This window comes from Lepisosteus oculatus, chromosome 8 (genome assembly GCF_040954835.1).
Source record: "Lepisosteus oculatus isolate fLepOcu1 chromosome 8, fLepOcu1.hap2, whole genome shotgun sequence".
In the NCBI taxonomy this organism is placed as follows: Eukaryota; Metazoa; Chordata; class Actinopteri; order Semionotiformes; family Lepisosteidae; genus Lepisosteus; species Lepisosteus oculatus.
This window is the reverse complement of record NC_090703.1, coordinates 4,885,276-4,911,908: the sequence shown is the minus strand read 5'-3', so window position 1 is coordinate 4,911,908 and position 26,633 is coordinate 4,885,276. Positions and strand designations below refer to the sequence as shown.

Below are 26,633 nucleotides of genomic sequence, written 5' to 3'. Positions count from 1 at the left end.
CTGGTGCTGAAGCATTATTGTCTTCTGCTCCAGTCAAGTTCTTGAACGCAGGCCAATTCAAGCTAGGGAATAACTTTTTTTAATCATTTTCAGCTCTCAAAAGCTCAAATGGGATTTGTAATTGGTGTCAACCCTGTACCAGTTTCTGAGTTTCTGATGTGCCCTGCTCCAGGCGTGCTGCCTGAAATGTAACCAGGCTAATAAAAGCTAATTCTGGGAGTTCCACATGGGTCTGTTCATGATGAACTCATCATTATCGGTAGCTGTTGAGACCGAAGTAAGAAGTTGATGGAAACCTTAAAATGAACTTGTGAATGAGTGCCTTAGTACACGAACCATCAGTGTGAAAATAGAGGTCCGCTAACAATCATTGGGAACTTCAATCGTACACGGACAGGCTAAAAGAACATCATCTTTTTAGTGTGAAAGAGAAATCTACAAGGGAACCATTTGAGAGCACTCTAAATTCTCAAAGGCAATGATAAAACCAAACCACTGGACTCCTTCAGAATCAACAGCAACCCACAAACCTGAGGACACAGTTGGAAACAAGAAGCAACTGAAAACAGGAGGCGCTTTATTACAACAAAGGAGTTGCAGGGGCTGGAACAAGCTGCCCAGCCAAGAAACAACTGAATAATATCATTGGATCCATCAGCTAGTAGCATCCCAACAAGGTGGATGGTCTCTCACTTGTAACTTTTCACAAAAAAAAGAGGTGGTTTCAGCTCCGCAGGTGAAGTGCAGCTGTTTTTCTTTTCAGTATGAAATTAACCTCTGTTACTGGCAATGCACTCATTAGTCTGTTATAAGATCGAAGCACTGTGCAAAGACTGCTGAACCTCCACACCCAAAAGAGGAAACATAGAAAACAGATTTAACATTGTATTGTCAGAAAGGTTAGTTCCACAAAAATAACACCTGAGATACAATATTTATGCATCTTACAAATACAGATTACATCAAGAACAAAAATGTTCTTTAAGTCTATATTGAAGATCTTGGTTTTCAAAGTACAAAATGCTCTACGGCGGTCCCCAAAAACAACAAATCTGATCAACAACTGTTACAAAAGCAAGTTTAAAGCAATTAAAACTTTCTCATTCTCTTACAAGTTAGGTATAATTACTACAAAACTTTTAACAAGAAAAACTTTAACAGTCGGAAAAACCACAACTGTCACCATGATCCCTTGTTAAAAAAAAAATTATGAACACTGACATCAGTGCGTACAGGTCACAAGGACAAAAAAACAGCCATCAAGTTGCTACATAATGACAACTTGCATGAAATAAATGGAATGATTCTTCAATAAATAGACGCTTCAGCTCCTCTCTTCCTTTCTGCTGGAATTCCACATTCTCTGCCAACAGCACAACTGTTTAGTCAATAACATTGGGATGAACAGTCACAGGATAAGCTGTCCAGCAAGAACGCAGGCCTCCTCTTCCACCTTCCTATCCACAGACTCGGCTGAAGGCTCCTCCATCACTGTATTACTTCGAAGTAGTGCAGAATAGCCATGATGTGCTGAGGCATGAAGACATAGCCAGTGTAGACAGCCATTCCAGCCACAGAGATCAGGAGAGAGTCTGAACACCCCCGTTAAGGAATCAAGGGAAATTGAAAACGCGAGACAGGTGCAGTTCCTTACGTGAACCCCAACCCAGTTTCCACCTTTCCATTTTGGCCTCGACTTCTCCACCCTTTTAAACCAAAGGTAGTCACGATATTAGCACAATATTGTGCCTGGTGCAAAAGCCATGCCGAAGGTTTTCAAAATTTCTTACTTTAGGATTTTACAGTATACTTGCCAGGTCTAAGAAACTCAGCATAATCTTTTCATTAATGTAATCGCCACAGCAATACACCGCAGGAAACCACTTTTATAACATGTTGTTGGTTTGCCTTGTAGCCTCATGCTCCGTAGGCTTCTCACCATGGCTGGAAGTCTTGAGCAGGCTTTTGGACAAAACCCCCTTTAACTCTTTTTAGATTTGGGTACCATGCCCAGTTTACCCTCCATTTCTTGTGTCGTGCAATGTCCATCTGAGTGTTGTTTTACAACATTCAACTTCTAGGTTGAACACATGTAGTGTTGGAACTCTCTCTGAGATCTTCCATGTCCAAAATAAGTTTTTTGCAGAGGCAGCCACCAGGAAACGAGGGCGGTGCCTTCATGTCCTTTAATGCATTCATCTGTCCGTTCTGTGGCAGGGTGTGTGTGGCCGTCAGGAGCCTATCCCCCCCCACCACCCCCCGGGACTGTAAACAAATGTTGTAGGATGAGCCCACACAACAACACTTATTAATAGACGACTACTTATTGATAGGAGAAAAACCACAAGATCATGGGGTTAGCATGCAAATTCCACATATAAGGCACAACCCAGCCATAATCAAACCTGCAACCCAAGAGCTATAAGGCAGCAATACCACTATGTCCCTGCATCTTGGTTTTCCTGTGGCTCAGTCTTTATTGATCGGGGCTCCTATATCTTCCACCTAGCCCCATCGGCAGTACTCTGTGTTGTAGGTGATGTACTGTATAGTACTTGTATTTACATGACCTGGGTTGCCTTCCTAAACATTTGAACGCCCATCTGTTGATCTCAGAGGCTTAGACAACTCACATGTTGTCTAGTTTTGAAGATGGTTGCATTAAATCAGCAAAATCTAGGTCAGCCTCTCATGCGCAAAACAGGCTAAATTTCCAATTCTAAAGAGTCTGCACAAAGCCTTCTGCAAACATTGTAAAATACGTCACCCAATGGATTAAACTGGTCTTAACACAATGGAAAACAATCCTTTCAAAAGGCAGGTCGTGTATAGAAATCAGATTTCACAGAATAGTTCAACAGTGAAGTCTGAATGAAAAGAAAGTGCCTTACAGATTAAGATATTTGTGTCTGAGCACACAACAGAAAGTTTTAACAAAGGGCATTTTATAAAAGTCAACTCCCATCCCCTGCTTCAAGGAGAACTATCTACGTCAATTAAGTTAATTTCAATGAAATAGATGCTCAAGAGCCACACAGTCCAGTGTGGGGTCGCAACTTGCAGTAAGACAGATCACACTTGTTCTCTTATCTTTTCTTTGGGACTGCAGTATCAGAGGCCTTTAAGGAGTTAAGCCTTCTCCTCCCTCCCCTCCCTGCCAAGGGAAACATGCTGAAACATGACGCACCACGCAGATCACCTGGGCCTGGAGTGCCTGGAGACGTGGCAGGCAGAGCTGGAAACGACAGGCGCGACAGCCACCGCTTTACCACAACTCCCAGCATCTTGCTTTCGACAGAAGGGGAAGGAAAAGAAGATGCAGTCAGATGTAACAATCACAAATGTCCTAACCTTTGTCCGCCTTAAAACCCACGAGACCAGTCATGCTGAAGGGTTTAAATGTACGATGGAGTGCAATATGTTATCCACAGGAACACACCAAGCCACCTTGATTCTTCAAAAAGCAATGACATGCATTTAAATTTCAAATGCAACAAGTAACTCCATAAAGATATCAAAAGAGCCTTGTGTTAAACACATAACTATTTCTTAGGGAGACTTGTTCAAATGTGCAAAACATTCCAAGACAAAAAAATAGCCAAATTTGGATGTACTGTAGCAGATGTGCGTGACAAAATGTCTTAAGGGTGACTTACATAACAGAACAGATACCAACACCTACGGTACCAGAAAAACATCACACTACTTAAGCAATAAACCTATATCTGGCATAACACCCATTTTTAAACCAAACCTGTGCTTAAGACCTCTATTGTCTTAAAAAAGCCATTTCTGTGAATTTGACTTTGTGTTCAAAGCACATTTAGAATTTCTTGTGATAATGCATATTGAAAAGTGCTTGAACAATATTTGCATCTGAAAATCAAGCAAAATAAATGACCTTCCTTTAAGCGCACTGACACAGAAACTGGAAGCAAATTGCGGAGAATAAGGCCTCTTCGCCTGTCACCCACGTCACAAGTCCACCTCATACCTTCCAGCACAAAACGAACAAACTGCAGGTGACAATCTAACTAGTCGGTTAGTTACTAAACCTTGGTACAACCACAATAAAAACAGTGACAAAAACCGCACATCAGCAGCAGGAGCAGCCTGCAAGCATCCCCATCAGTGCAATGAACTGGAAGACTAATCTTCAGACTGAAGACTTAGCCTGCCAGGAGTAAAACTAATCACAGCGGAAAAATAAGGGTTCTGTTGGAGCAGCAGACAGAACAAACCCCCACTAATCCCACCACAGAAGGCACAGCACGAGTATAAAGTTTGCAAATGACGTCAGCGGTTCTCGACTCGGTTGCTGCAAGGACATACACAGGGGTTCTCACTGCCTGACTGCACTTCTACTGCAGTGCTTTCGAACGCTGGTTCCCAGAACCTAATTCAGCAAATTCTCAATGAGGTTTTCCAGTGTGGGATCACCTGGCACAGCCAGGATCAGCACTTCACACGGAAGCAAACCTGATGGATGACTGACTGTCCGGTGTGCTCGGAACAACAAGGAGCGCCAAGGAACTCTCACAAATCAGAAATGAAATGAATATTTACATTCACATGAAGGAAAAACCAGATGTATGAATTACAGATATACAAGGTCAAAATACTGTATCTCCACTTTACAGTGAAGGAGTTCCAGGTTATGCACACTGAATTTTAATGGAGTAGATACCATTGATAAAGTCATTCTTTCTTTGCCACAGCCCAACATTAATACACAGATTCTTCTTCTAACTTGGCTTTCACAGAAAACTCGATTAGTTCTGTAATGTGGTATTTACTGGAGAACACAGATACTATTACAGATGTATTTCCTTTAAACTATTAAAATACAGTTAGCAGAGCAAATTGTACAACAGAAATCTGTTACTTTCGTCACTTTCTTAATGAATATTGGTAATTTGGAAGTGTATCTTTATCTGTCAATGTCAACGTTTTCCTTTTTTTCTGGAACTGATCTCATGAGGACGCGCAAAAGCATTTCAGAAGAAGTGTTTTAACTAGTGCGTAGTAGAATTAAGGAAGGTGAGTTTCTACAATGCCCAGGTTATTTACATCATTGGACAGAAAACAGCGCCAACACAGTGGGTACACAAAAAAAATGAACTACAGTCTGATAATGGCCCTAAAATGCGCTTGGTATGTAACGTGATACCATCCACCCAATGAGGCTCACGGACGCGATACACTTAAAATGTACACCCCGGAATTAGGATGTGTGACTAATTCTAGATTTGCACCATTTCACCTCTCTGTACCCGAGTCCTGCCGCTTTTAGTCCCTTCCCCGTTTAAAGCAGCAGGCAGGCGCAGCTCCGTGCCTCGGGCTGCAGGTCACGGCCCTCCGCCAGGTGAGGTTAACCAGTAAGCGGAGGTCCAAGTTCGCTCTCGCCCGTGTCGCCGTGACGTGAGCGATTTAATAACAGCAATGTCGGCCCAAGGAGAACAGGGCGGTCTAAGGGAGATCTCCCCTCGACAACCATCTGTTGCGCTTTCCTCTTTAAAAAAAAAACTCTCCCCGCCAGCTCGCGTTGCGGCGCATGCTTTAAACGAGTACCCGTGAAAACACTCTTGACAAATGTCAAATTTAAGTGGGAAAAACATAACGGTCAACACAAACGGAATACGACCCGACCACACCCAGAGCTGCGCGCCCCTCTCCCCTCACCGGATAACGGTACAAACTGCGAGCTCAGTCTCGGCCTCCCGACTTTCCGAAGGGAAGAGGACGGACGGACACCGGCACCTCGCATCGCCCGCTTTCACAACTTAACACCGTACAACGCCACGTCCTTCCTTAAAGGATACTGAAAACCGTCCTCTCCCAGGGCTCCAGCATGTACAGGGCGGTGACGAGCAGGTACTGGTAGTACAGCCAGGACATGCGCTTCCAAGCGTCTCCCAGCGCCATGATCCCGCGATCGCTGCGTGTGTTTGTGTATATGTCAGGCTCCCCCGCCCGGAGCCTCTCTCCCTCCACTTCCTGATTCGGGCAGGTCTTCCCCGCCCCCTGACGCACATCCCCCCCAGTCCCCGCCCCTTCCCGTGAGCGCGTGAGCCGGCCGGCCGCCGCCCCCGCTGCAGGTGAAGGCGAGGCGGTCCGACTCTCTCCGCTCCCTAACGGGTGGATCCAAGGGCGAGCAGAGCTCTGCTCAAAAAGGCGTTTGTTTGAGCGACGGTTTCGTGACAAGCGCGTACGAAACCGTGCCAGATTCTGCCTTCTTGATGAAGAAGGAGAATACACGCGCCTGCGAGAAAAGCTCTACAAAAAGCAATCCTATAGTATTACTTACTGTAAAGTTATTAATATTTATTAGTATGAGATGTGCATTAGTAGGTGTAATATTGTATTATTCACCAATGGTGGCCCCCCTTCAGCTGAGTTTGAAGAATCACACCATCAATATTTACTCGCTTCTCTAAACACGAGTCTATGCAGATTACATGAACAGGATTATTGAATGAGTCGAATTGGATTCACCAAAGGGCTCTTCGTCTTTGAGTGGCTCTATTTTGAAAGGCTTTAGATATTTGTATTTTCCAGGCTTTTCAGCAGCTCACAGTTCCTAAATGACTGTTTAAAATAGTAAATTCAGACATCTCAATTTCCCGCGTCAGAGCTTTAAATAAGGAGGTTGAATTTTTCTTAACCTGCAACATCTGATAAAATGGTCTCATTTTTCTCACAGCTGTTTTTAATGTAATTAGATACATATACTGAGAGCCCCAAGCCTGTATCTATTGTATCAAAATATATCAGTATCATGATAGAACAAGGTCAAATGAACACTTTAAAACAAGCCTAAAAAGATTCAACATTCAAACCTTTTCAAGTTATGACACTGATACCCTCTAACATTTCCTGGGTGGTAGAAGCTCATACAATTTACAGCAAAACAGATGCATTTTCACAAACAGACCAAAATGTTACAAAACAAAAACTGAGGTTTCTTTCAAAGCAGTACGACAGTAGGTATCAGTCATGGTCAGAGAAAGAAATACATCCCCCGCAGGCTGCGTCTCAACCCTGGTTTCTAACGTCCACAAGAGCTATAGCCCCAACTACCATTTATATCAAATGTACAAAAATACCAACCAGGTTTGATACAACGGTCAAATTTTGAGATCTTTTAGGCCTCGCAAGGGGGAAATTAAAATCAAACGATCCCATCTTTTTCAGACGGTATAAAAGAAACGAGTTTGTGTTTTTAACAGTGGCTGGCGAGGATGTTGAAGAAGTGGTAGACCTCGTCCTTGTCAAACACCGCCACCTCTGTGGAGCACTCGGTGCACTTCACCGGGTGGAAGACCTCCGAGGGGGCGGCGGCGGCGGCGGCTGTGTCCTCGCTGGGCTGCTGCTGCTTCTTTCCCCTGTTCCTCCTCCTGCGAGCCGAGGGAACCTGATACTTCAAAACCTCCTCCTTGTTCACGGCGCAGTTCATCACAAACATGGCCCTGTACTGCGTTCTGTACTTCTCGTGCCTGGGGGGGTGTAAAGGAAGAGGGGAATATCAGCTCCAGGACATGTGTAATACTCACACACGTCCACCAGTACTGCCGGCCTCACCTCTGGCAGTCGATGCACAGTGTAGTCATACACGCCGGGCAGTTCAGGACCGCATCGCTGCTCGGAAGAGGCTGCGGCTTCGCTGCCTTCCCGGAGGAATGACTTTTCTGTTGCCTCTGGGCTTGGTACCTAAGTGCCAGGTAGGGAGATACAGCAGAGACCTTAAACATAACTCTTGCCAGTTATATCCTGAAATAACACACGCAATTGTATTTTATTTCGCAAGATATGTTCACTGCAATCATGTCCACTCAACATGAATCAGTGCATCTTAGCACCAGGATATATGTTTACAGAGCGACTCACGTGACAATGCTGTGGAGGGTGACCTACAGCTGTTTCACCGACTATACATTTAAATTTATTTTTTTCTCCATTATGCACACTTTATTCATCTCACACACTGATGACCCAATTTCTTTATGTTTCAAAATTGTGAAGATCACTTAAGTGGCTATTTTTTTTCCTCACGCTTGTATGTCTTTTATTTGTTTAAGGGCTCGTTTTGTGTTAAACATATTGTGGATTGTGTTATGTCTTGCATCTGTCTGCAGAGCAACTTTCCCCCCTGGGAAACTAAAGGAAGGAAGTACGCCCTGGGACCCTTAAGAGCCCTAGGAATACACCTCCTCCCCACCCCACCTTTCCAAGCTGCTTTCCCATGAGCCTAGCAGAGCGGGGGAGCCGGAGGCTGCAGAAATCCACTCACCCCCTCCGTTTAGCATCCATCCAGGCCTGATCCCGGTCATCCTCATCGGGATCGTACAACAGCTCATCGTTCGTGGGAATTCTGTGCCGCTTCTTTTTCTTCCTGCCTACCGCATTACCTGGAAGACGAGAGCAGCGATTCACTCGAACACCGATCGGAGCGGTAGCACAAAAAAACAAGGGCTGAATTTTCTTCAGAAATTAAAGGTTCCTCCATTAAGGTTAATTCACACGTCAGATCATTTCTAAGCATTTTATAAATGGAATATATTGATAAAGCAATACTAATGGGATGATAACCGCTATTGTAGGCTGATTGCATGTAAGTAACGAAACCCCAATCCTGACCACTCACCCACACCTCTAAACCCAGGGCTACATGCAGATGGTGGTAGCTCAATCTATCCATAATACGCACTAAAAACACTGAATATCCATTTACAAAGTGTAATCACTGAACTATAGTGTCCATCCAAACAAATCAATTTTCTGAATGTAATTCGAGAACATCAAGAAGAAAAATGAACCAAAACAAATTCACCAAAAAAGTACAATTAAAAACAGAATATACACAATTGTTGTATAAAAATACTAATAAAGGTACTAAAGAACTATGAGAAAAGAGAGGGCAGGCGGTAACAGATAGTAGTGAGGAAGAAGAAAGGCATCATGCACCCAGAATGAAGAATTACTGGTAAAACAAGTTTCAATCGTCCTGAAGACGACTATAAAAAGCATCACTGACTAAGACTACAAAAACTAGACTTGACATTGTTCACCACTCCTATCTTCCTCATTCAGATGATGTCATTACAGCTATGATGTACATGCACGTGGATGATGAGGCAAACCAGTTCTGAAAAATAGTGCCCTTAAAAATCTTATCTTTATGATAAACCCAAAGTCAATCTGTTACAGGTAGCAATTTCTTTTTCTAAAATGATAACCTTGTGCACTTCGGTTCAAACCCCTGTCAGAAATACAGCTCCTCTGTCTGTTAACTGCTCAAATGTAAATACAGACTGTAGTAAATGCAGTCCCTGGAAACAGAATCAAGTCGTGCAGTACCCACACTTTTCCGATGTGTCCTCATCTCCCGAGTCCGAGTCAAAGTAAATGTCGTCATAGTATTCTGGCTGCTTGCTGCCCCCACAGTCCACCCTGCTGTCTGCACTCGGCTGTCCACTGCCAGATGGTTCATCTGCTAACAGAAAACAACCCCCATTAGCTTCCACATGGTCATGCATGGCTTCAGTACAGAACTACACAGTCTAATTGTGAAGGACAGTATGTACTGGTCCATCTGAACAAATGACTGAATTCACATCTACATCGTCTTTAAATGTAGCACTTTACCCCAATATACATTCATTTGAGAATATTTCAGTAGAACAAACTTTGGATTCATCTTATTTTAAACAGAAAGCAAAAAATGATGTAAAATAAAACCTCCACGACGAACAGATGAAACAGAGATTAATAGCACTAAGATCAATGACAAAAGCATTGAGATGAATAGATACGGGAGAAAAATCACTTTACAACAGTGGAAACTAATTCTGGAAAAGATGGAGAAAATGCTGTTAATTGAATGAGTTGCTTCAAATATAAAAACTGGCTTCATGAACAACACTACAGGTTACAAGCAAAGACAGTGATATCCTGCTATGCATAACTTTGATGAAATTTCAGAAGAACAAACTTTGAATTACCGTTACTTCAAACAAATGGCTTAAATAAAAGAGAAAGAAACGAAACACAACATTTCGGCTGTGGAGCCTTCTGAGGGTCTAAGTGCGCCAGTCTGGCCAGGAGTCTCTGTTGCTACAGAATTCCACTTGTGGTGATTAATGGCAGCCTGACTGCACAGCGCCACACTGATCACTTCCACTTCACTGGCCCTCCTGACAGGCTGGCGGTTCCCAACCCTAGTCCAGACCTGCTAACTTTTACTCCAGTCAGGCTCTCAGTGACACAACTGAATCTTTAATTGGCTTAATAACAGGATTAATTTATTCTATTGCTTACACTTATATAGCGCTTTTCTGGACACTCCACTCAAAGCGCTTTACATGTAATGGGGACTCCCCTCCACCACCACCAATGTGCAGCCCCACCTGGATGAATTTGAACTGTTTGTTTCCAGCTCTTAAACATGTTGGACGTCTCCTTTTAACTATTGGATTTCATAAGTAACAGGAAATTCAGGAAACAATGCCTTTGTGACAGGTATGCAGTGGATTCCCTAGTCCCTACATTTAAGTTGCAGATGTGCAACCTGTACTGCCTCCAACAGCAGTCAATAGCACTTAGCCTCAGACCTGAACAGCTGACACACGCCCCTGTTGAACACCCTTAGTACTTAATTAGCCTATATCAAGTCAGTTCAGTCAAATGTCATTTTCTGCGATCACTTACGACAGAAAAGGTTTCACAGTCTTTTTTACATTCAGAATATTATTCTTTGCACTTTCTACGATAAAGGATCTCCAGACCTCCACAACAAAGGGTAGGGCTGCCTTTGCTCATCAAAGCAGCGGAGAACTTCCACGCTGTTTACAGGGGTTTGTGCAGGCAGGCAATGAAAGCGTCTGAAACACCTGCTGCTGGTGCTGCCGGAGCGACCCAAGTGCCTTCCATGGACTTCATGGTGGAGCTGAGCTCCGCTTCCATCTCCTTCTCAAACTCATCCTCGCTGGAAGACGCGCTTTCCCCCGTCAGGTACTCTCGGAGCAGCTTGCGCTTCTGGTCTGGCGTGCCGTGAAGGAGCACGTCTATCTCGTCCTCGGAGCTGCGGAGAACCACACGGCACAGCGGGCACGGAAAAAAGTCAACAATGACAGTTGTGCGCCACGGAAAACGTACACAGCCTTCACAGACGTACTGTTATTTAACAATTCTAGAAATACAGTGGAACATCTTAATATGTGTGAACAGAAGGTATACCAATGAAGTGCACAAAACCTTGACCTCCAGTACTGTAATAGCACCTGTCCAACTTTGCTGGTTTCCCTGCAAAGAGCATTAGCAGAGAGAAGAGCGCCACCTACAGTGCGTTTGTGTCTGTGCAGTTGACTTGTGGCCCGTCAAGGGTGTATCTTGCCTTGCCTGCCGGGTTCCCACTCCCCTGCGACACTGTATTGGATAACGCGGTTACAAAATGTTTGCATGAAGGAAGAACTCCACCAACACCAAAACTTGTCCTTAGACGTCTCCCATCCAGTACTGGGTAGGCCAAGACTTGCTTTGCATTTAGGTTCTGACAAGGGTCCGGAATAACAAGGTGGTAACTTTTGCTTTTGCTTCTCTGAAAATAATCGTTTTTAACGAGGAGTATCTTGCAGGCCAGATGCTTTAAATGAACAGTGTCAACAGAAGCCGCTATGTTTCAAGGTAATATAATTATTCTCGGACAACTAACTTCCCTGTAGACAACTGAAGCTCGATTAACTAAAAAGGAACACTGCGATTTCTGGATGAATCAGGAAGAACTTCACTAGAAACCCTTTTCACCGCATAGACTAAACTTTCGATGTACGAAACAATAATGCAAACCTCTTTTTTCAAACGGAATTAGTGGGAAAACTGACCTGGTACTAACCATTAACATGTACGGCTATGAAAACGTACCACTACAATTATTAAAACTAGTCGCTCTGAGGCAGTAAGGCCAAATAATGTGTGTATTCTAAACGTACAGTTACCTGCTCTCTGCGCCCTCCTCGTCGCTAGGCTCCTCGATGTCGTAGGAATCGTAATCATCTCTCCGATTCATTTTCTCAAAACAGTATCGCTGACAAACAAAACGAGTTTCTCCTCTTGCCAGTCTATTTAGCAGATGCACCACAGACTCGCTACATATAAACGGATGCACGCAATTTGCGCATGCAATCGTACAAGATAAGCGGTCCGACACACATTTCTGTTCCCCGAGCAACGTTTACCCGAGAAGTTCAGTTCCACGCTGAACCAGACAAGGAACGCAAATTTTTACACGACTTCCTCCTTCCAACGTAACTCCTACGCTACAAATGTGTTCAGGTGATCTCGCTCCCCTTTTCAACATACTATTTTTTTGCCTCTATATATTTGCGAGTTTATGTTTACTCACAACCTCACATGAAACTACTCAATCCTCACTTAAGTTAAAACATTTTTTTTCAAGTTCGGTTTGCTCCAGTTAGAAAACCTTTTTTTTTTACATTTGATAATCATACAGAATACATACACATACTTTCGTAATGCAGATGAAGTCCGAGGTTAGGTTCTTACTACCAAAGAGGGCCAATTAAAAGTAGGTGCTGAGCATATAAAGCCTTTACAAAACTTTCAGAATACAGTCTAAACGTTCAGAGGTCCTGATGTTTTCTGACCTTCTGGTACTCTTAAGAGACCATTGATGTTGCGGGTAAATATTTTGAAAATGTGTCATTAACAATAACCCTGCACTAATCTTATCCCTAAACTGTACCCAACTAGTTGCTCAAAGACGCGATATTGACAGTTTGTTGGATACACATACAAGCCCCCGACTGGAGCACACAGACCCCATCCAGGAGCACTGGGCACTTGGGTGCTGTTAATTATAGTAGTAGATGGAAAAGTCCACTTCCAAGTTAAAAATATTCAAGACAATTAATGGAATAGAACAGCTCGTCAGAACTCAGTGTGTAAGGAAGCTTTCAGGAGAATGCCCAACGAATAGTTTGAACAGTTCTGTCCATCGTTTAAGGAAAACAAGACACTTTGTGCCTCTGGAGGAAATCCTCCCCCTTATGCAGATAAACATACCAGGCTTTAGAAAGAGTGGTGTCAGCAACTCTCTGCTTTCTTTATTTTAACACTAACCTCTGAGGTAAAATGTTAAAAACTGGGACACAGCTGTGGGCAACAATGCTGATGTGCTGCAATGGTCATACTTGAAATAGGATTTCCTTAAGACACTTGGGCCTGAGACACGGTAAACCGCCTTTTACACAGAACAGCAGCAAGACTTATTGAAAAGAGCAAACCGTTCTTCTCCATTGCAGAATGGAGGACTGGAGGACTGGAAGATCATGCCTAAGCAAAGGTCCAATCCAATCATTATAGGAAAATGGGAATTGTCTAATAATAGGTTTTGAATATTCAAGCATTCCTTTAATTCCAGAAAAGGAAGAGATGCCTGTTTCAAAGTGCTGTGCAAAGTGAAACACCATACTGAGTTAACCAGGCTGGTTGTTAGCTTTCCAGAAAAAAAGGCAAAAGAATTCCACATTTTGATGAGATTGATCAAGTAAAACTTCATCATATTTTACTGCACAAAACTGTGAAAGAGGCAAACGATATTACTTTCCAAACAAACTGCTTTCTTGTTTTGACAAAAATCCTTTACAGTGTTAATTCACAGTAAATTGTAGTTTATTATTATTAATAATCAAATCAGCATTCCTCCATTTAAGTCAATGGAAGCTTTGGTCACAGACTGTGAAAAACATTCATACAGTGCACTTAAAAATCACTAAGATAGCATTTTATTTTTACAATACTCATTAGGATTAGTCTATATTTTAAGGCAAACATACTGAAGCATTTGCTTATTTTGAAAATAAAAAGACATTACAGAAGAAGTTGTACCCCCAAATTTAAGAAATTACCATTTCATATTAAAAAATAAAAACTGAGAATAAATCAAAATAAGATGTTCATTAGAAATTATAGTAAAAACTAATACAACATATACAAGGCGTTTTTAGTGACAATACACTTTAATAAGAGTAACAATCAGCTCACCTGGAACAATGTACTGAGCAGCATCACAATAAAAGATTACTGAAACTATATTTGCCTCTTTATCACTAAGCAATGTCTGACATAAATGAAGTGTGATATTTATATTGTGAATTCCACAAAACAATATTTGATTGTTAACAATGAAAATTCTAAGTGATTAAATAAAGATATACTTGTGCTGTGTGAACTTTTTGACATCAGGTATTTAATCCACAGCTGAATTCCTCTTTTTTTTGCAATTAAGAGGGAACAAGGTATCTCAGCTTCTCAAATATGTGCATTCTGCAGATGAGAGATGCAGGAACACTCTCCTTCATCTTCAGAATCAAGACGAGACACGACAGGTGAAGCCCTTTTCAGCGTGCAGGCCAGTCACAGCTTATGTGTCTCCTTTTAACACACTTAGGCAGCTCTGCAGCAGCTGTAGATTGCCCTGAAAGGAAAGGAAGAGTTTATAGCCTTACTGCTCACAACTGTTTCAGACCTCACATTTACGGAAAAAGAATATATAACCTTAGCGTGCTTCAGCTCCAGTTCCGCCAGTTCCACAAGGTTCTTCCTGAAAGCAGCTACCCGTCTTGTTTTAAAGTCTATAAGCTCTGCAAAACAAAAACACAAAACGCTTCTGAGCAGACTGAAAACTGGCTTTGAGCACACTGAACATTTCAAATGGTCATTAAAGCTTAAACACAGCTGCAAGCTATAAAAAGGACTTTTCTCCTTTAATAGAATAAGGCAAGGAGAGAGAAAATTGATTAAATCTAAGAGCAACATTTGGTTTGCATACTCCTCAATCAGAGTACTAAGTTCACAGTTCCCACCCAACAGCACAATCCTTCGCTAGAGAATCAGTAATGCCGGCGGAAGACATTTGGTGGAAGAATGTTTTAGGGAGGCGTTGAAAAGAAGAAAGATCTACCTTGTTTTGCAGATTCTGAAATCTTTTCAAACTTCTGACAGCAAACCTGCTGGCTCGTTTCTGCTTGAAGGACATCTTTGTTTTTAGCCCTAGCTTTGTCCAGTGCCTTGTTAGCATTCTCATAATCAACGAGTGCCCTCCCTCTTCTGTAAAGGAGATCCTGTATGAAGAGAACACAGCTGTGAATGCACTGAAAGTATTAGATATAGCACAACTGAGTAGCTGCACACTATACGGACCGCAAGCCAATTGTAATACCCATACCCAAGAGTTACTCACCTTTGCAGCTTGTGATTCCCTAAGGTAATACTTTAGCAAGTCAGCCAGCTTAAGATCCTCGTCTGCAGCCACTCGTGCTTCTATTTTCTGCAGGTGATTCAAAAATATTCACAAAAGCAATAAGTTAAAAACAAAACTGAACACAGCACACAGAAAATAAATTGGCTCACCAAGCACAACAGGTAAACTGGATCCAGTTCAGAACAACTTAATAAGCAGAAACCATTGTCTTAATATGTATGCAAAAGCATTTTTTAGCATACTGTGAAAAGATGGCACAAACTCTAACCCTGAATCAGTTGCCCGCTGTCTACTTCCGTAGTTTAGAACTCCTGCTTCCATTCCAAAGACATTAAATAAGGACTTGGAATGTACTCACAAAATGAAAACTATGTACTATTGCCTGAGAAATGTTCACAAAATACATTCTAATAGGTATGCTGTACAGTACAGAAAATGAAAGATATTACTGAAAATATTTACCCGCGTTTTTTCAAATAATTCTGAAACTTTCAAGAAGAACCTGCAAACAGACACAAAGAAGAAGAGAAAGTAAAAATGTTATGAGACAGTTCAGAGTACACTTTGAAAATACATCCAACTATGTAAAAGACATTCGCATATATTCAAGCCACAAAATTTAAATAAATGCATTTTGCATACGGTTCTGCTTTTTATTTCCTTTATTTTAAAATGATGTGACTTAATTTGTCTATCCTTCTTTGACGTACTGTTTTTCATGCATCTGCGAATTCACAGGTGTAACCAAAACCACCAAGACAAAAAAGCACTACACTGTAAATGCAGAAGAGTACTTGTGTAGTGTTTTTGCATCTGCTGCTGACAATGCCATCAATTTGAATATATGTGGCAATGCTTGCAACTTTTAAAATATATAACACAACAGCTATCTCATATTTTTTAGATTGCCTTTCATATGTTAAACCACATGCTTGCTCACTCACACATTCCCATGGCCTGCGCAGGAAGTGAAATGCAGATTGTGTTAAACAGAATCTGCTTTCAAAAAGCACAATGCCCGATCAACACATCCAGGAGCTGACCATGAGGGGTTCTGTAGCTAAACTCCAGGTTTCAAGTGACATGCGTCCTGACTGTCTTCAGTAAAAACAATATTCCCCGTGACACTTGTAGGCACATACTTGCATACATCTGTTGAGTCTTGAGTTCCTAGGGTATACAGCGTAGAGGCAATCCTGTTGACATCATCTGCAGCACCTAACAAAGAAAGAAGATGAAGCATCCTTGAAATTGGATCCATAATGAAGGAACAGCTACTAAACTAGGAATTAGAAAATGCTTCAGGGTCCAGACAACCTTCTTACTGTTCCTTAGGCTGATGTCAATGAAACTTAACACATAGCTTAAGTGTTCTGTTTTTACATAGTTACCTTCTGAGACTAGAATGGGCTCTGTAATGACTAATACAGGATTCTACATACATATATAGTATCATGTTACCTGTGGAAACCACATAGATCTTGGTTGTTTATATACCACAGCATATCTTGTGACAAATGTCACAAAACTGTTACAAAAAACTGTGTAAAAACCATATGAAAAACAAATACAGACTTAACCTCTTTATATTGCTGCACCTTTTCTGACAAACTCAAACCACAGCAGAACAGTATTAGGACAGAGGACAAAATATGAAGAAATCAGATGCCTTTATTACAAGAAGAGCAGTTTCAAATGAAATGAGACCATTCTTCCTCACTACCAAACAGGCTAGATAACAGCTAATCGGTTTGACAATCTTAGCCACTTGTTTCGTGAAAGAAGCCGGGGTATTGCCTTCAACAGAATGGCTAGGTAGCTTGTTCCAGGCTCCCACAACCCTTTGTGTAAAACTGCAAACTGCAAAGATTTAAACTGTAACTTACCCATTTCCATATGTCAGCAAAACAATTTAAAAAGTCAAAGTAAAATACAAAGCTCATTACCGATATGTAAGTCTTTGTGGAAAAACATGATACTATATATTATAAAACAGGATAAAAAAGTTCAGTTACCATTTCAAGACAATTAATTGAGAATGAAGAGTGATTTAGATTTAACTAGGCAGGTGGTGCCATTACAGATTACATCAGTGGATCATTTGCCCATGCATTCTTTAAAGACCTGGTTCAGAATCCTCCGCAGCACATCTCTCTCTTACTTCAAAAGCACGTAAGGAAACGCAGGAGACAACTTACTTTTATGAGATCTGATCATTCTGTCGGACTTGGCCGAGGCATCCTTCACGCGGTTGTGATACTCTAAAAGGAAAGTCTTCTCGTGTTCAAAGAAATCATCTACATCCTACAGTGCAAAAAGCAAAACCTGATAAAAACGAAGCTCTCAGGTTCTTACAGAATTTCACAACCAAATATTTTCCTTTCTCTCGCCTGATATAATTTACTGATACCATCACGCACCACGGAACGTTTTATACCAAAAAGAAAGGGTACATTATCAGACCGCCTGGCAGAGGAGATCCATTTATCCATTTGTTACTTCCTACGTCTTTTGCCTTGGATTGCTGTGGACTGTGCATGTCTGCCCCACCAGACCCAGAAGAGCAACAACACGAAGCTGTTGAACGTGCGACCTCTCCTCACCTTTACCCCCGACACGATGACTCCGTCCGCAGACTTCACCACGTTCTTGAAGAAATCTTCAAGTTTCTCTTTCTTGTTCTTGCCTCGAACACTTAGCTGCAGATGAGAAAAGAGAGAAGGCCGAGTGTAACAGTGTGATGCACCAGACAACAAATAAGACAGGTAAAGAATTTAGTCAACAAAACTCAAGAAGACAACCCTCTTCTCTTTCTTTGAAGTCAATTGCCTTACTTAACAGATTCACAAGAACTGTTAACTACTGACAGTTTGGGAGACATGTTGCTCAGCAACAAACCCTAATCAAGTTCAAAGGCTAACCGACGAGTTGTTCAAGAAGACACATATGTGCTGTACACTCCTGGTATATTCATTAACCACCAGCGGAACCCAGGTGTGACCAGACAGTTTAAGAACTCTGACAATTTCACCCTACGAGCTCAAGAAAAAGCTACCAATTCTCAGCCTTTTTCTGGATACCAGTCAGCAGCCTGTATCTTTCAAAGCCTGGGATGCACAACGCTGGTATGTTTGTCGCCATCAAAAATCTACAACTAACTCTACAAGATTCAAACCAATTCAAACCATAAAGCAAGCTTATCTGCACAAAAAAGAAAAGCACACTGAGTAGATAGGGCTGTAATCCCAGCAATGAAAGATAAAAGCCACCTCACGGGCACAATGACATACATTGTGAAGCACATGTTCATCTCAAGGTCAAAACCAACGATCAGTATAATGTGTAACAGCTCTTATGACAGCTCTTCTCAAAATAAATTCAGAGAAGTGAATGCGAAGTGGGCTTGTGAACTTACATCCTGGTTATACTCTAAAAACACATGAAAGTTCAGGTCCTTCCTTAAGACAGGGTGAGCAGCAACACGGCACAGGAAGACCTCGTGCATTGCAACCGTTTTCTTGAAAATGGCCAGATATTCTCTGCAAGAAATAACACAAGAGAAGAACACGGAGGTCACCAATGAGAGGACGCCCTGCAGCCCTGCTGGCCTGTTTGGCAGATAGTATTGGTCCAAGATCTCACCCAGCTGGTTCATGAGAAAAGACAAGGGATCAGCCTCAACCCCTTACATCCATGTGAAAAAGCAAGTACAGCCTCCATGATGCCATGGTTTTACACAGTAAAACATATATGACCTTCATCTGTTCCTCACCATGTCCTCATGTGACTTAACACAAATTTTACTTTGTCATTATTTATCCAACAAAAAAAATCTCAGAAGCCTTAGGTGAAAAAGCAAGTATATTCCATGATATTTAGATTTTAACTAGAGAGCAGACAGGTTTCTTGACGCAGTCGTATTGTTCTTTGGAAATACAAAATGCAGAGTTAAGTCACGGATTTCTTAGAAAAACCAGGTGCTGATGTTCCAATATTTGAATGTTGCCCAAATGAGCAAATTAAGAATCTGTCTAGTCAATCAAAAACACACAATTTTAAATAAGTAATGAAGACCAATTGGGTATTATGAAGGCAGCCTGAGTCCGAGTTAAGTTACCCACAAAAATACATTTTCTGCTTCAACAATCTGAACTCATAGTGAAGAATCAGCTCTGTGTCCAGGAAAGCAGAGGGTCACCTATCTGATTCATCTGCAGAGCTGTCTCCAGACTACACTGCCTGCAGCCCGAGACATTCCAGGAATAACTAACCTGGCATTTCCAGAATAACGTTAGCTAGCTGTCTGCATGAGCAGACAAAGAGCAGCATGCTTAGGAATAACACGTAGACGGGGAGATGAAATTGTCTCTTCTGCGGCTCAGCAATATCTATGCACTGTTGTGTGCATTATGCCAGCTGTTGCATATGCCAGCCAGCAGGGTGGCAGAAGTGTGGTAAGGTGGGCAGGGATCTGTTAGCTGTGGAAGTGAGCGAGGGCATTCTCGTGCTTTGTTGACACACTGATGAGCACCTTCAGACCAAGGCTCTCCTGTGCCTTCAAGCCAATCCTGCAGTGCCAGATCATTCCCAGCGGGACAGTGCAGGAGCCGCTGGCAGAAGCCACACCAGATGATCAGCCAATGGCTGATCGAGTCTACATGTCATTAAAACGTCCATGAAAGCACTCAGAGTTCTTGCTTTGCACTGTGCAAGACTGTGCCAAACCTGCAGTGTCACATTAAACGATCCCAACAGCTTTAACACAAGGCAAGGCAGAGGAAGAGATTTAGAAATGAGATTCATATACTCACGCTTCTAGTTCTTGTTTCATTTTAGTGAACTCCTCCTTAGTCATAGATCCTTCTCCTTCCCCCAGTTTCTGCAGTTTCTCTCTTGATGCATCAAAGTCTGGTCTGGGAGGAGCAGGGGGGATCTGGGAGCATAAATGGTTTATATTGAGCCATCACATGCATCACCCACTTAACATGGGGGGTTCAGTGTTTCCATGATCAGTGGAAACAGAATCCATGTTGAACACAATCACTGCCCCAGACACCACACCACACTAATCAATCATGGCAGTCACACTTGAATGACAGAACAGAATACCCACACGTCAATGATTCTCAAAAGAAAATCTGTCAGAACTTCACAAACACAATCGAAAATAGCTTTGCTCCCAGTTCTATCAAATGACACCAGTACTGCCTTTTTTTCCCCACAACAGCCGTTAACACTGCACAGAAATGGGAAAAAAAAAACTAAAAATAAATCAAAATTGAATTGAGTTTTGTAGTGGTTAAACAAAGTAAGAACCTGATACAGTCTGTGAAAGGACAATGTGAGCATGATGTAGATCATTCTTAATCCGCTACACTAGGAGCCTTGCTGAGAGCCAAAGAAACACATTCTACACATCAAAACTTTCTTCTGCTCAGAAGCTCGACAGAGAGTGAACTGCTTTCGTGTCGGCCGCCTCTCACCTTTGTTTCATTGAGCTCAAACAATACTCAGAAAATGCATACAACATTGCACTGGCTCTTTCTTCAGCACAGAAACACTTGGCTTTCTCATAATCAACCAAGCCAATCCATCATGTGACAGCAGCCCCCCTCCTCACGGCACAGACATGACTCAAGCTGTTGAAGACTTAGCTGTGAGTGTAGCCTGGGTTGCATCCAACAGACTCACGTAAGGCTCAACATATTGCTGCCATGTAAATACCTAGCAAAAAGCATACATCATCCATAGAATGTCAAGAATGTCCTTCCATTTCAGCCGAATAATTCCACATGGGGCACTTCAGTCCCGCGGTTGTGCCGCAGAAAGTGCCAGGTTTATGCAAATGTAACCACTTTTGATAATGAAATATTTAAAACTACGCTGTAGTTTATTAATTTTCCATGCATCAAAAAAATCACGTGAACTGAATTGAATGATGGAATCTGCATTGAGCACCAAAGGATTTATTTTGAAATTCCCATAAAAAAAACAAAGGGAATTGAGGGGCCAAAGTGTTTTGAATATACTATCCAAACTGTTGAACGCAAGGACCCTGAAAAGGAAATGTTCTCTGCATGTGTATTTTCTATGACAGATGATCTGAGGTTTGGAAGACAAAATATTTAGCTGAATAATTAAAATATTTAAATTCTAAAAATACAACAAAGCAGAGTTTTCCCCTTTCTTTTGGAGTCTGATTTTAAAAAAGCAGAGGGCAAACATACCATTTCTGATGGAAAGCACAAGAAGTACTGTCCTCCAAGGCACAGACTACAATTGTTTACATGTGCTGCTGTTCTGCGTTACTGCTGCTTTCAAACACCACATTGTTGTGAAAAAACAATCTATAAACATGAATAAAACCCCATGAAATACATCTGACAATTCAATTGACCAGATAATGCGTAGCTACCACAGTGTGTTAGTTACGTCCGTTAACACATGTATTATTCATGTCACAATTAACTCATCTATTTCAGGTTTTAACCTACACGCTGATACAGTGCTGAAAGACTAACATGTTTGCTTCACAACATGACAGGCTGAAGGAATGGACCAGAGCAGACTTCAAGGCAACCCAACACGTGTTTAAAAATCGGTCAAAGGCACTGACACACTCAACCCAGTGGACTTCAGTCCACAGTGAGACACAGAACAGGGTGTACAAGTGGAAACTACATGAAAGTGCCCTTAAAACCAAGAACAGGAGGCACTTCTGTATGCAAAGGGTTGTGGGAGTGTGGAACAAGCCATCCAGCCACGTCTTTGAAGCCAGTTTCCTGGTTTATTTCCAGACACGGAATGAAGTCCAGGGATCAATTATGAAGTCCAGGGATCAATTAACTACCAATGTCCTCATGGGCCAGAGGGGTTGAATGGCCTCCTCTCATTTGTAAGCTTTATTATGTTCTGCATGCCATCAGTGCAAAAAGGAAATGAAACTATAAGGGAGTGGAGAGTATAAATTCACTAGAATTCTTATGAAAAATACTAGTTTTAAACGGCGCTGTTTTTTTTGTGTACTCACAATGTAACCGGCATATTCTTCGTTCTCAACAAAAGAGTCGTGAAGCCAGATGAACTCCTCATGTTGCCGAACCACTGAGAACTCATTCTGTTTGAAGTTTGGCAAAGAGCTCTGAAAGACCAAGATCAGCATAATCCCCAGTCTGGAGTCAATACAATATCACATCAAGGTCAAAACCTGAGAAGAGAGCTTGCACTCACTTTAAACTGGGTTTAAACATGAACATGCAAACAAGGCAGTGATCTGGAAAACTGTGTTTAAGATGATAAATGTCAGTTGATGCCTATGAACAAATGTTCACTGCACTGATTATGCACTCTTTTTCTGGTGCTATAAAGCTCCGCGGAGATCCTCCTTCAGAGTGAAAATCCTCACTGGATTTTAATGAAGAACTTCAACAGCTATTATTAGGCCAAAAGACAGTACTTGACCATAGGGGTCAATTTTAAATAACCTACAGTTTGAAATTCATTATTGATTCAATATAAAAGAAAACAGGACGTACCTTTGTGTGAACGGTAAATTTTACTTTGTCCCTCTCACTGAGAGCATCCGAGATGTCTACCTGAAGTGTTGCATCAGTTTGAAGATCCACATTTACTGCTCTGGGCTGTAGGAAAAACACCAGCATTATAAACAACTAACTTGCAATATAGTGAACAGAACCACAGTACACACACACACGTTTGCAAAAATCATCTGACAGCTTTTTAATGGTGTAGAAGCAACCTAGATAAGACAGAAGGCAAAAGTAATTTTTAAAATAGCATTCAGGAGGGAGATATTTTCCACTCTGCTGAATCTTTTAACAGCCTGTCAGTGATAAAGGGGTTTTTGCAAGCTAACATTCACATACGAGATACACTTACATTTTGACTACAATGAAGAGAACTGTAAAATGTATCTAAGGGACGGTGCTCAGGGTGCAAGATCACACAGTCCTTCGGTGGAGTGCACTTGCAGCTTCAGATCAGCCCCTGCATAGAACAATCTACAGCCTACGTACGTACCTTTCTGAAAACACACAAATCCTCAGAGAATTACGTGATGCATTAAGGAGTCCAACTGTGAAGACACTTATTTTCTGTCTTACAAGGGGCTTTCCCAGTGTCTGAACCCATCACCGGCTTTCAGAAATTATAAAGAGGAAGCAAAAGATAATGTAACTGTTTCATTTGTCCTGATGAGCACAAACGGAAAAGCTGTTTGCTGAAATATAGAATTCATCCTCTTCTGCATTTTTTTCTGAAAGCTATCATTGATTAATACCGCGAATGCTTCCAGCAGGCAATTCTTGAAAGTTTGGTTTGATAAAGAGGGGTTTACAGGCAGAAACTGAATCGGGGACCTCTCACGGGAGAGAACAGGAAGAGTCAGTTAATTGTTAATGAAAATTTAGTCCAACGACTGTAGGCACACTATTAAACATGCAGCGTCTGGTTTTCTGTAACTGGCTGACAAGTGACAATCACGTCTGAAAACACAGAACAGAAAGGCGTGGTATTTAAATTATTGAACATCGGGGCTATTTTTTTTCTCCCATTAAGTCTCTCCTCGTTAGCACATCGTGAGCAACAGCTAAACTGAAAGCAAGACAAGGAAACCCACTGCCCTTGAGTGGAGCGCTGGGTGTCCTTCTCATCCTTTGGAAAGAGTTACCTTCACCCGAACGACAATACTTGTTCTCAAATGGCCCATGACCACGTTTTTTTTTTAATTCAGCAGCAGTAACGAAACTACACACTAAGCAAATCAAAGCTTGCACACAAGTATCTGGCCCATCACAGCACTGCCTCATGCATTTGCTGACCAAGCCTGCAGTACATATTTTTTACTTTTGACAGCCACATCCAGGGCCCATGCACAGTGACCAGTGGCACTGGTGCCCACTATCACATTCTTTGCTTCGGCTATTCTTCAGTCCAAAGAAAAGGAAAAACATTCAGCTCCCACTGGATAATGCAGCCTGTTGGCAATAACGAGCATTACCTACAGGGCCTCAATACATATACTTTGATGTAATCACGGGAAAATAACCCCATTACATTAATATACCTATGTAAACAGCTTACACTACATCATAAATGTTGGGGAAATATGTACTCAAAGACTCCACCGGCGCAAAATCTACAATAATACACATTAGCTAATAGGAAGTCAGAGTGGTTGTTGGTCAAGCAGTAGCTAAAAACTTGAAGCGCATCAGCAGAACGGAAAAACACATGCATTCTCCTCACTGACGTGGAAGAGAATTAATAAAGGCGCAAGTCTCATTATTTCTAAAAAGTAAGATGCAGCATGAGGAGGAGGAGGAGGGGTGGGAAAAAAACAAACTTACTCCCCTGTCCTCTTCGGAAAGGAAATCGGGACCGTCGTCTAACCCTTCCTGCTACAAAGACAAGAAAATCAGGAGACCACAGGACGCACATTAGCACGGCTAGTCACTTGAGCACCTTTTTTTTTTCCAACTGAGAGAGTGCGTGCGATTTTTTTTTTTTAAAGAAATAGATGAAGGTAAGCCAGGCGAAAGGCTGGAGAAACACCTACCATCATGGCTGCGACTGCGAGCGGAGTTGTGGCGGAGCGCTGACGTGCGGCGCAGGGAGGCAGGAGGAGGAGCCGGCGCGGTGGGCACGGAGCGGCCGCTGGGGGGCGGGGGAGGGAGCGGGGCTGCTGTTGAACTTCACTTCTTTTGCGGGGGGGTGACCCGCTCCGAGTGCCCATATGGCACAAAAAGGGCTCCATGGGGCAGCTGAGGGGGGCTCTGCAAATCGCAGGCGGCGGGGCCAGCGAGCTGCACCCCGGCCCCGGGAAGATCATGCCTGAGCCGATGAACGACGACCCTGTCGGGGGTGAATCGTCTTCCACAGCCACGACGCACTTGTAAACGTGACCTGGTGTATTTTAGAAACAGCCTTTTTCTGAAAATGCTCAGCCTTGTTTGTTTGTTTGTTTGTTTGTTTTTTAAAAAAACTGGATTCATCTTGATGCTGTAGTTCCCTAAACCTGAAATCTAGAGTTAGTCTTTGATTCACGTTTTTTTTTTTTTAACGAGAAGCGTTATTACAGTGTAACGTATACTGCTGTCAACTCCAGTCCTAGTCTTGGGGGGAGGGGGGTCTCCTGTCTATTATGGATTTTTTAAAAATTTTTTCTGAATGTTTAAAAATTTCCTTCAGCTCTTAAAAAGCTGTATGGTTTAAGTTTTTAAAAAGCTGCGCCGATTCCTAAATTTCAGAATCACCCCTCATTCATGTGTTCTGTAATAATAATCTAATCAAATTCATTTAATTATTATTCAATTAAAATTACATTTTGGACACTCTCTACAGGTCATGGGGATCCCCTCCACCACCACCAGTGTGCAGCCCCACCTGGATGATGTGCCGGTACTCTCCTCACACACCAGCTCTCAGTGGGGAGGAGAGCAGAGTAATGTAGCCAATTCATAGAGGGGGATTATTAGGAGGCCATGATTGATAAAGGCCAATGGGAAATTTGGCCGGGACGCCTGGGTTACACCCCTACTCTTTTCGAGAAACACCCTGGGATTTTTAATGACCACAGAGAGTCAGGACCTCGGTTTTATGTCTCATCCAAAGGACAGCCCCTTTTTACAGTATAGTGTCCCCCTTACTATACTGTTCTGAACCCTTAGTTTTTCCCAGGAGGTCTCCCATCCAGGTACTGCCCAGGCTTCGGTGGGCTGCCAGCTGTGAGCTGCAGAGTGATATGGCTGCCGGCTATGAATTGTAAGCAATGGGTTTGAAGCAGAAGGGAAAAAAAAAGGTAGGAGTGTTGTAAAAGAGCTTTTAGTCAGAAATAAGGGAGCAAATTGTAGCTCGACGTCGTTGGGAAAAAAAAAATACTTTAAGGAATGTATGAAACCAAACTGTGCAGAAAAAAAATCTAAACAAGCAAGCGGTTCAATTCCATACAGTACATCATTTAGTAATGGTTATTCAAGTTCAAGTTTATTTTGTAAACATTATACTCTTTATACTGATTATACAGTATATTATTACCGTCTCAGACGATAAGTAGTACAAAAAACAACAATATAATTGTGTTAGAAAAGAAAGACGGAGACAACAGGCAATGTGCAAAACAAAACAACAACAGATAATGTGCAAAACAGCAACAGGTAACAGGTATTGTGCAAAACGGCAACAGTTGTGCAAAATCATACATCAACAGAATGAAATAAAGCTGAAAATTATGTTGGGTGAACGTCTAGACGTGAGGTAGAGGTACTGTAGATTCCAATGTGTGTTTGAGTTTTGAAAAAGAGAGAAGGCACTGTAAGCAGACAGATCGTAGGTG

The 26,633-nt window shown here is 42.1% G+C and overlaps 2 protein-coding genes and 1 long non-coding RNA gene across 5 annotated transcripts; all 3 read right to left on the bottom strand.

Annotated features, from left to right (window-relative positions):
• Positions 1 to 1,500: 1,500 nt before the first annotated feature.
• LOC138241007 (uncharacterized) lies at positions 1,501 to 5,816 on the bottom strand. The gene is made up of 2 exons (XR_011190189.1): positions 5,683 to 5,816; positions 1,501 to 3,288 (listed from the first exon to the last, which is right to left on the bottom strand). It is a non-coding gene; the product is annotated as an uncharacterized lncRNA (long non-coding RNA).
• Positions 5,817 to 6,688: 872 nt separating this feature from the next.
• eapp (e2f-associated phosphoprotein) lies at positions 6,689 to 12,212 on the bottom strand. Of its 2 annotated transcripts, none has more exons than XM_015350410.2 (6): positions 11,994 to 12,212; positions 10,890 to 11,080; positions 9,362 to 9,493; positions 8,291 to 8,408; positions 7,582 to 7,710; positions 6,689 to 7,496 (listed from the first exon to the last, which is right to left on the bottom strand). In XM_015350410.2, the coding sequence occupies exons 1-6, from the start codon at positions 12,062 to 12,064 to the stop codon at positions 7,223 to 7,225; spliced, it is 915 nt and encodes a 304-aa protein (XP_015205896.2). In that variant the 5' UTR covers positions 12,065 to 12,212; the 3' UTR covers positions 6,689 to 7,222. The 2 variants fall into 2 exon arrangements, with proteins under 2 accessions (XP_015205896.2, XP_015205897.2); XM_015350411.2 differs by having other exon boundaries at positions 9,362 to 9,490.
• Positions 12,213 to 13,671: 1,459 nt separating this feature from the next.
• snx6 (sorting nexin 6) lies at positions 13,672 to 24,914 on the bottom strand. Of its 2 annotated transcripts, XM_006632291.3 has the most exons (14): positions 24,858 to 24,914; positions 24,649 to 24,699; positions 22,816 to 22,920; positions 22,311 to 22,421; positions 20,092 to 20,213; positions 18,696 to 18,819; positions 17,884 to 17,979; positions 17,479 to 17,584; positions 16,423 to 16,498; positions 15,743 to 15,782; positions 15,260 to 15,346; positions 14,981 to 15,140; positions 14,575 to 14,660; positions 13,672 to 14,494 (listed from the first exon to the last, which is right to left on the bottom strand). In XM_006632291.3, exons 1-14 carry the CDS (start codon positions 24,861 to 24,863, stop codon positions 14,441 to 14,443), a joined length of 1,224 nt encoding a protein of 407 aa, XP_006632354.2. In that variant the 5' UTR covers positions 24,864 to 24,914; the 3' UTR covers positions 13,672 to 14,440. The 2 variants fall into 2 exon arrangements, with proteins under 2 accessions (XP_006632354.2, XP_015205895.1); XM_015350409.2 differs by lacking the exon at positions 24,649 to 24,699 and having other exon boundaries at positions 24,858 to 24,897.
• Between the last annotated feature and the right edge of the window lie 1,719 nt (positions 24,915 to 26,633).

Excerpts from the sequence above, each read along its gene's own strand:
- eapp (XM_015350410.2), bottom strand. The coding sequence starts at position 12,064 with ATGAATCGGAGAGATGATTACGATTCCTACGACATCGAGGAGCCTAGC. Across the intron at positions 9,494-10,889 it reads TCCGGCAGCACCAGCAGCAG|CAGATGAACCATCTGGCAGT; the intron begins GTGTTTCAGACG and ends GTTTTCTGTTAG. Across the intron at positions 7,711-8,290 it reads ATGGATGCTAAACGGAGGGG|GTACCAAGCCCAGAGGCAAC; the intron begins GTGAGTGGATTT and ends CCTGGCACTTAG.
- snx6 (XM_006632291.3), bottom strand. Across the intron at positions 17,980-18,695 it reads TTTTAGAGTATAACCAGGAT|CTAAGTGTTCGAGGCAAGAA; the intron begins GTAAGTTCACAA and ends TCTCATCTGCAG. Across the intron at positions 14,661-14,980 it reads TTCAGAATCTGCAAAACAAG|AGCTTATAGACTTTAAAACA; the intron begins GTAGATCTTTCT and ends TTTGTTTTGCAG.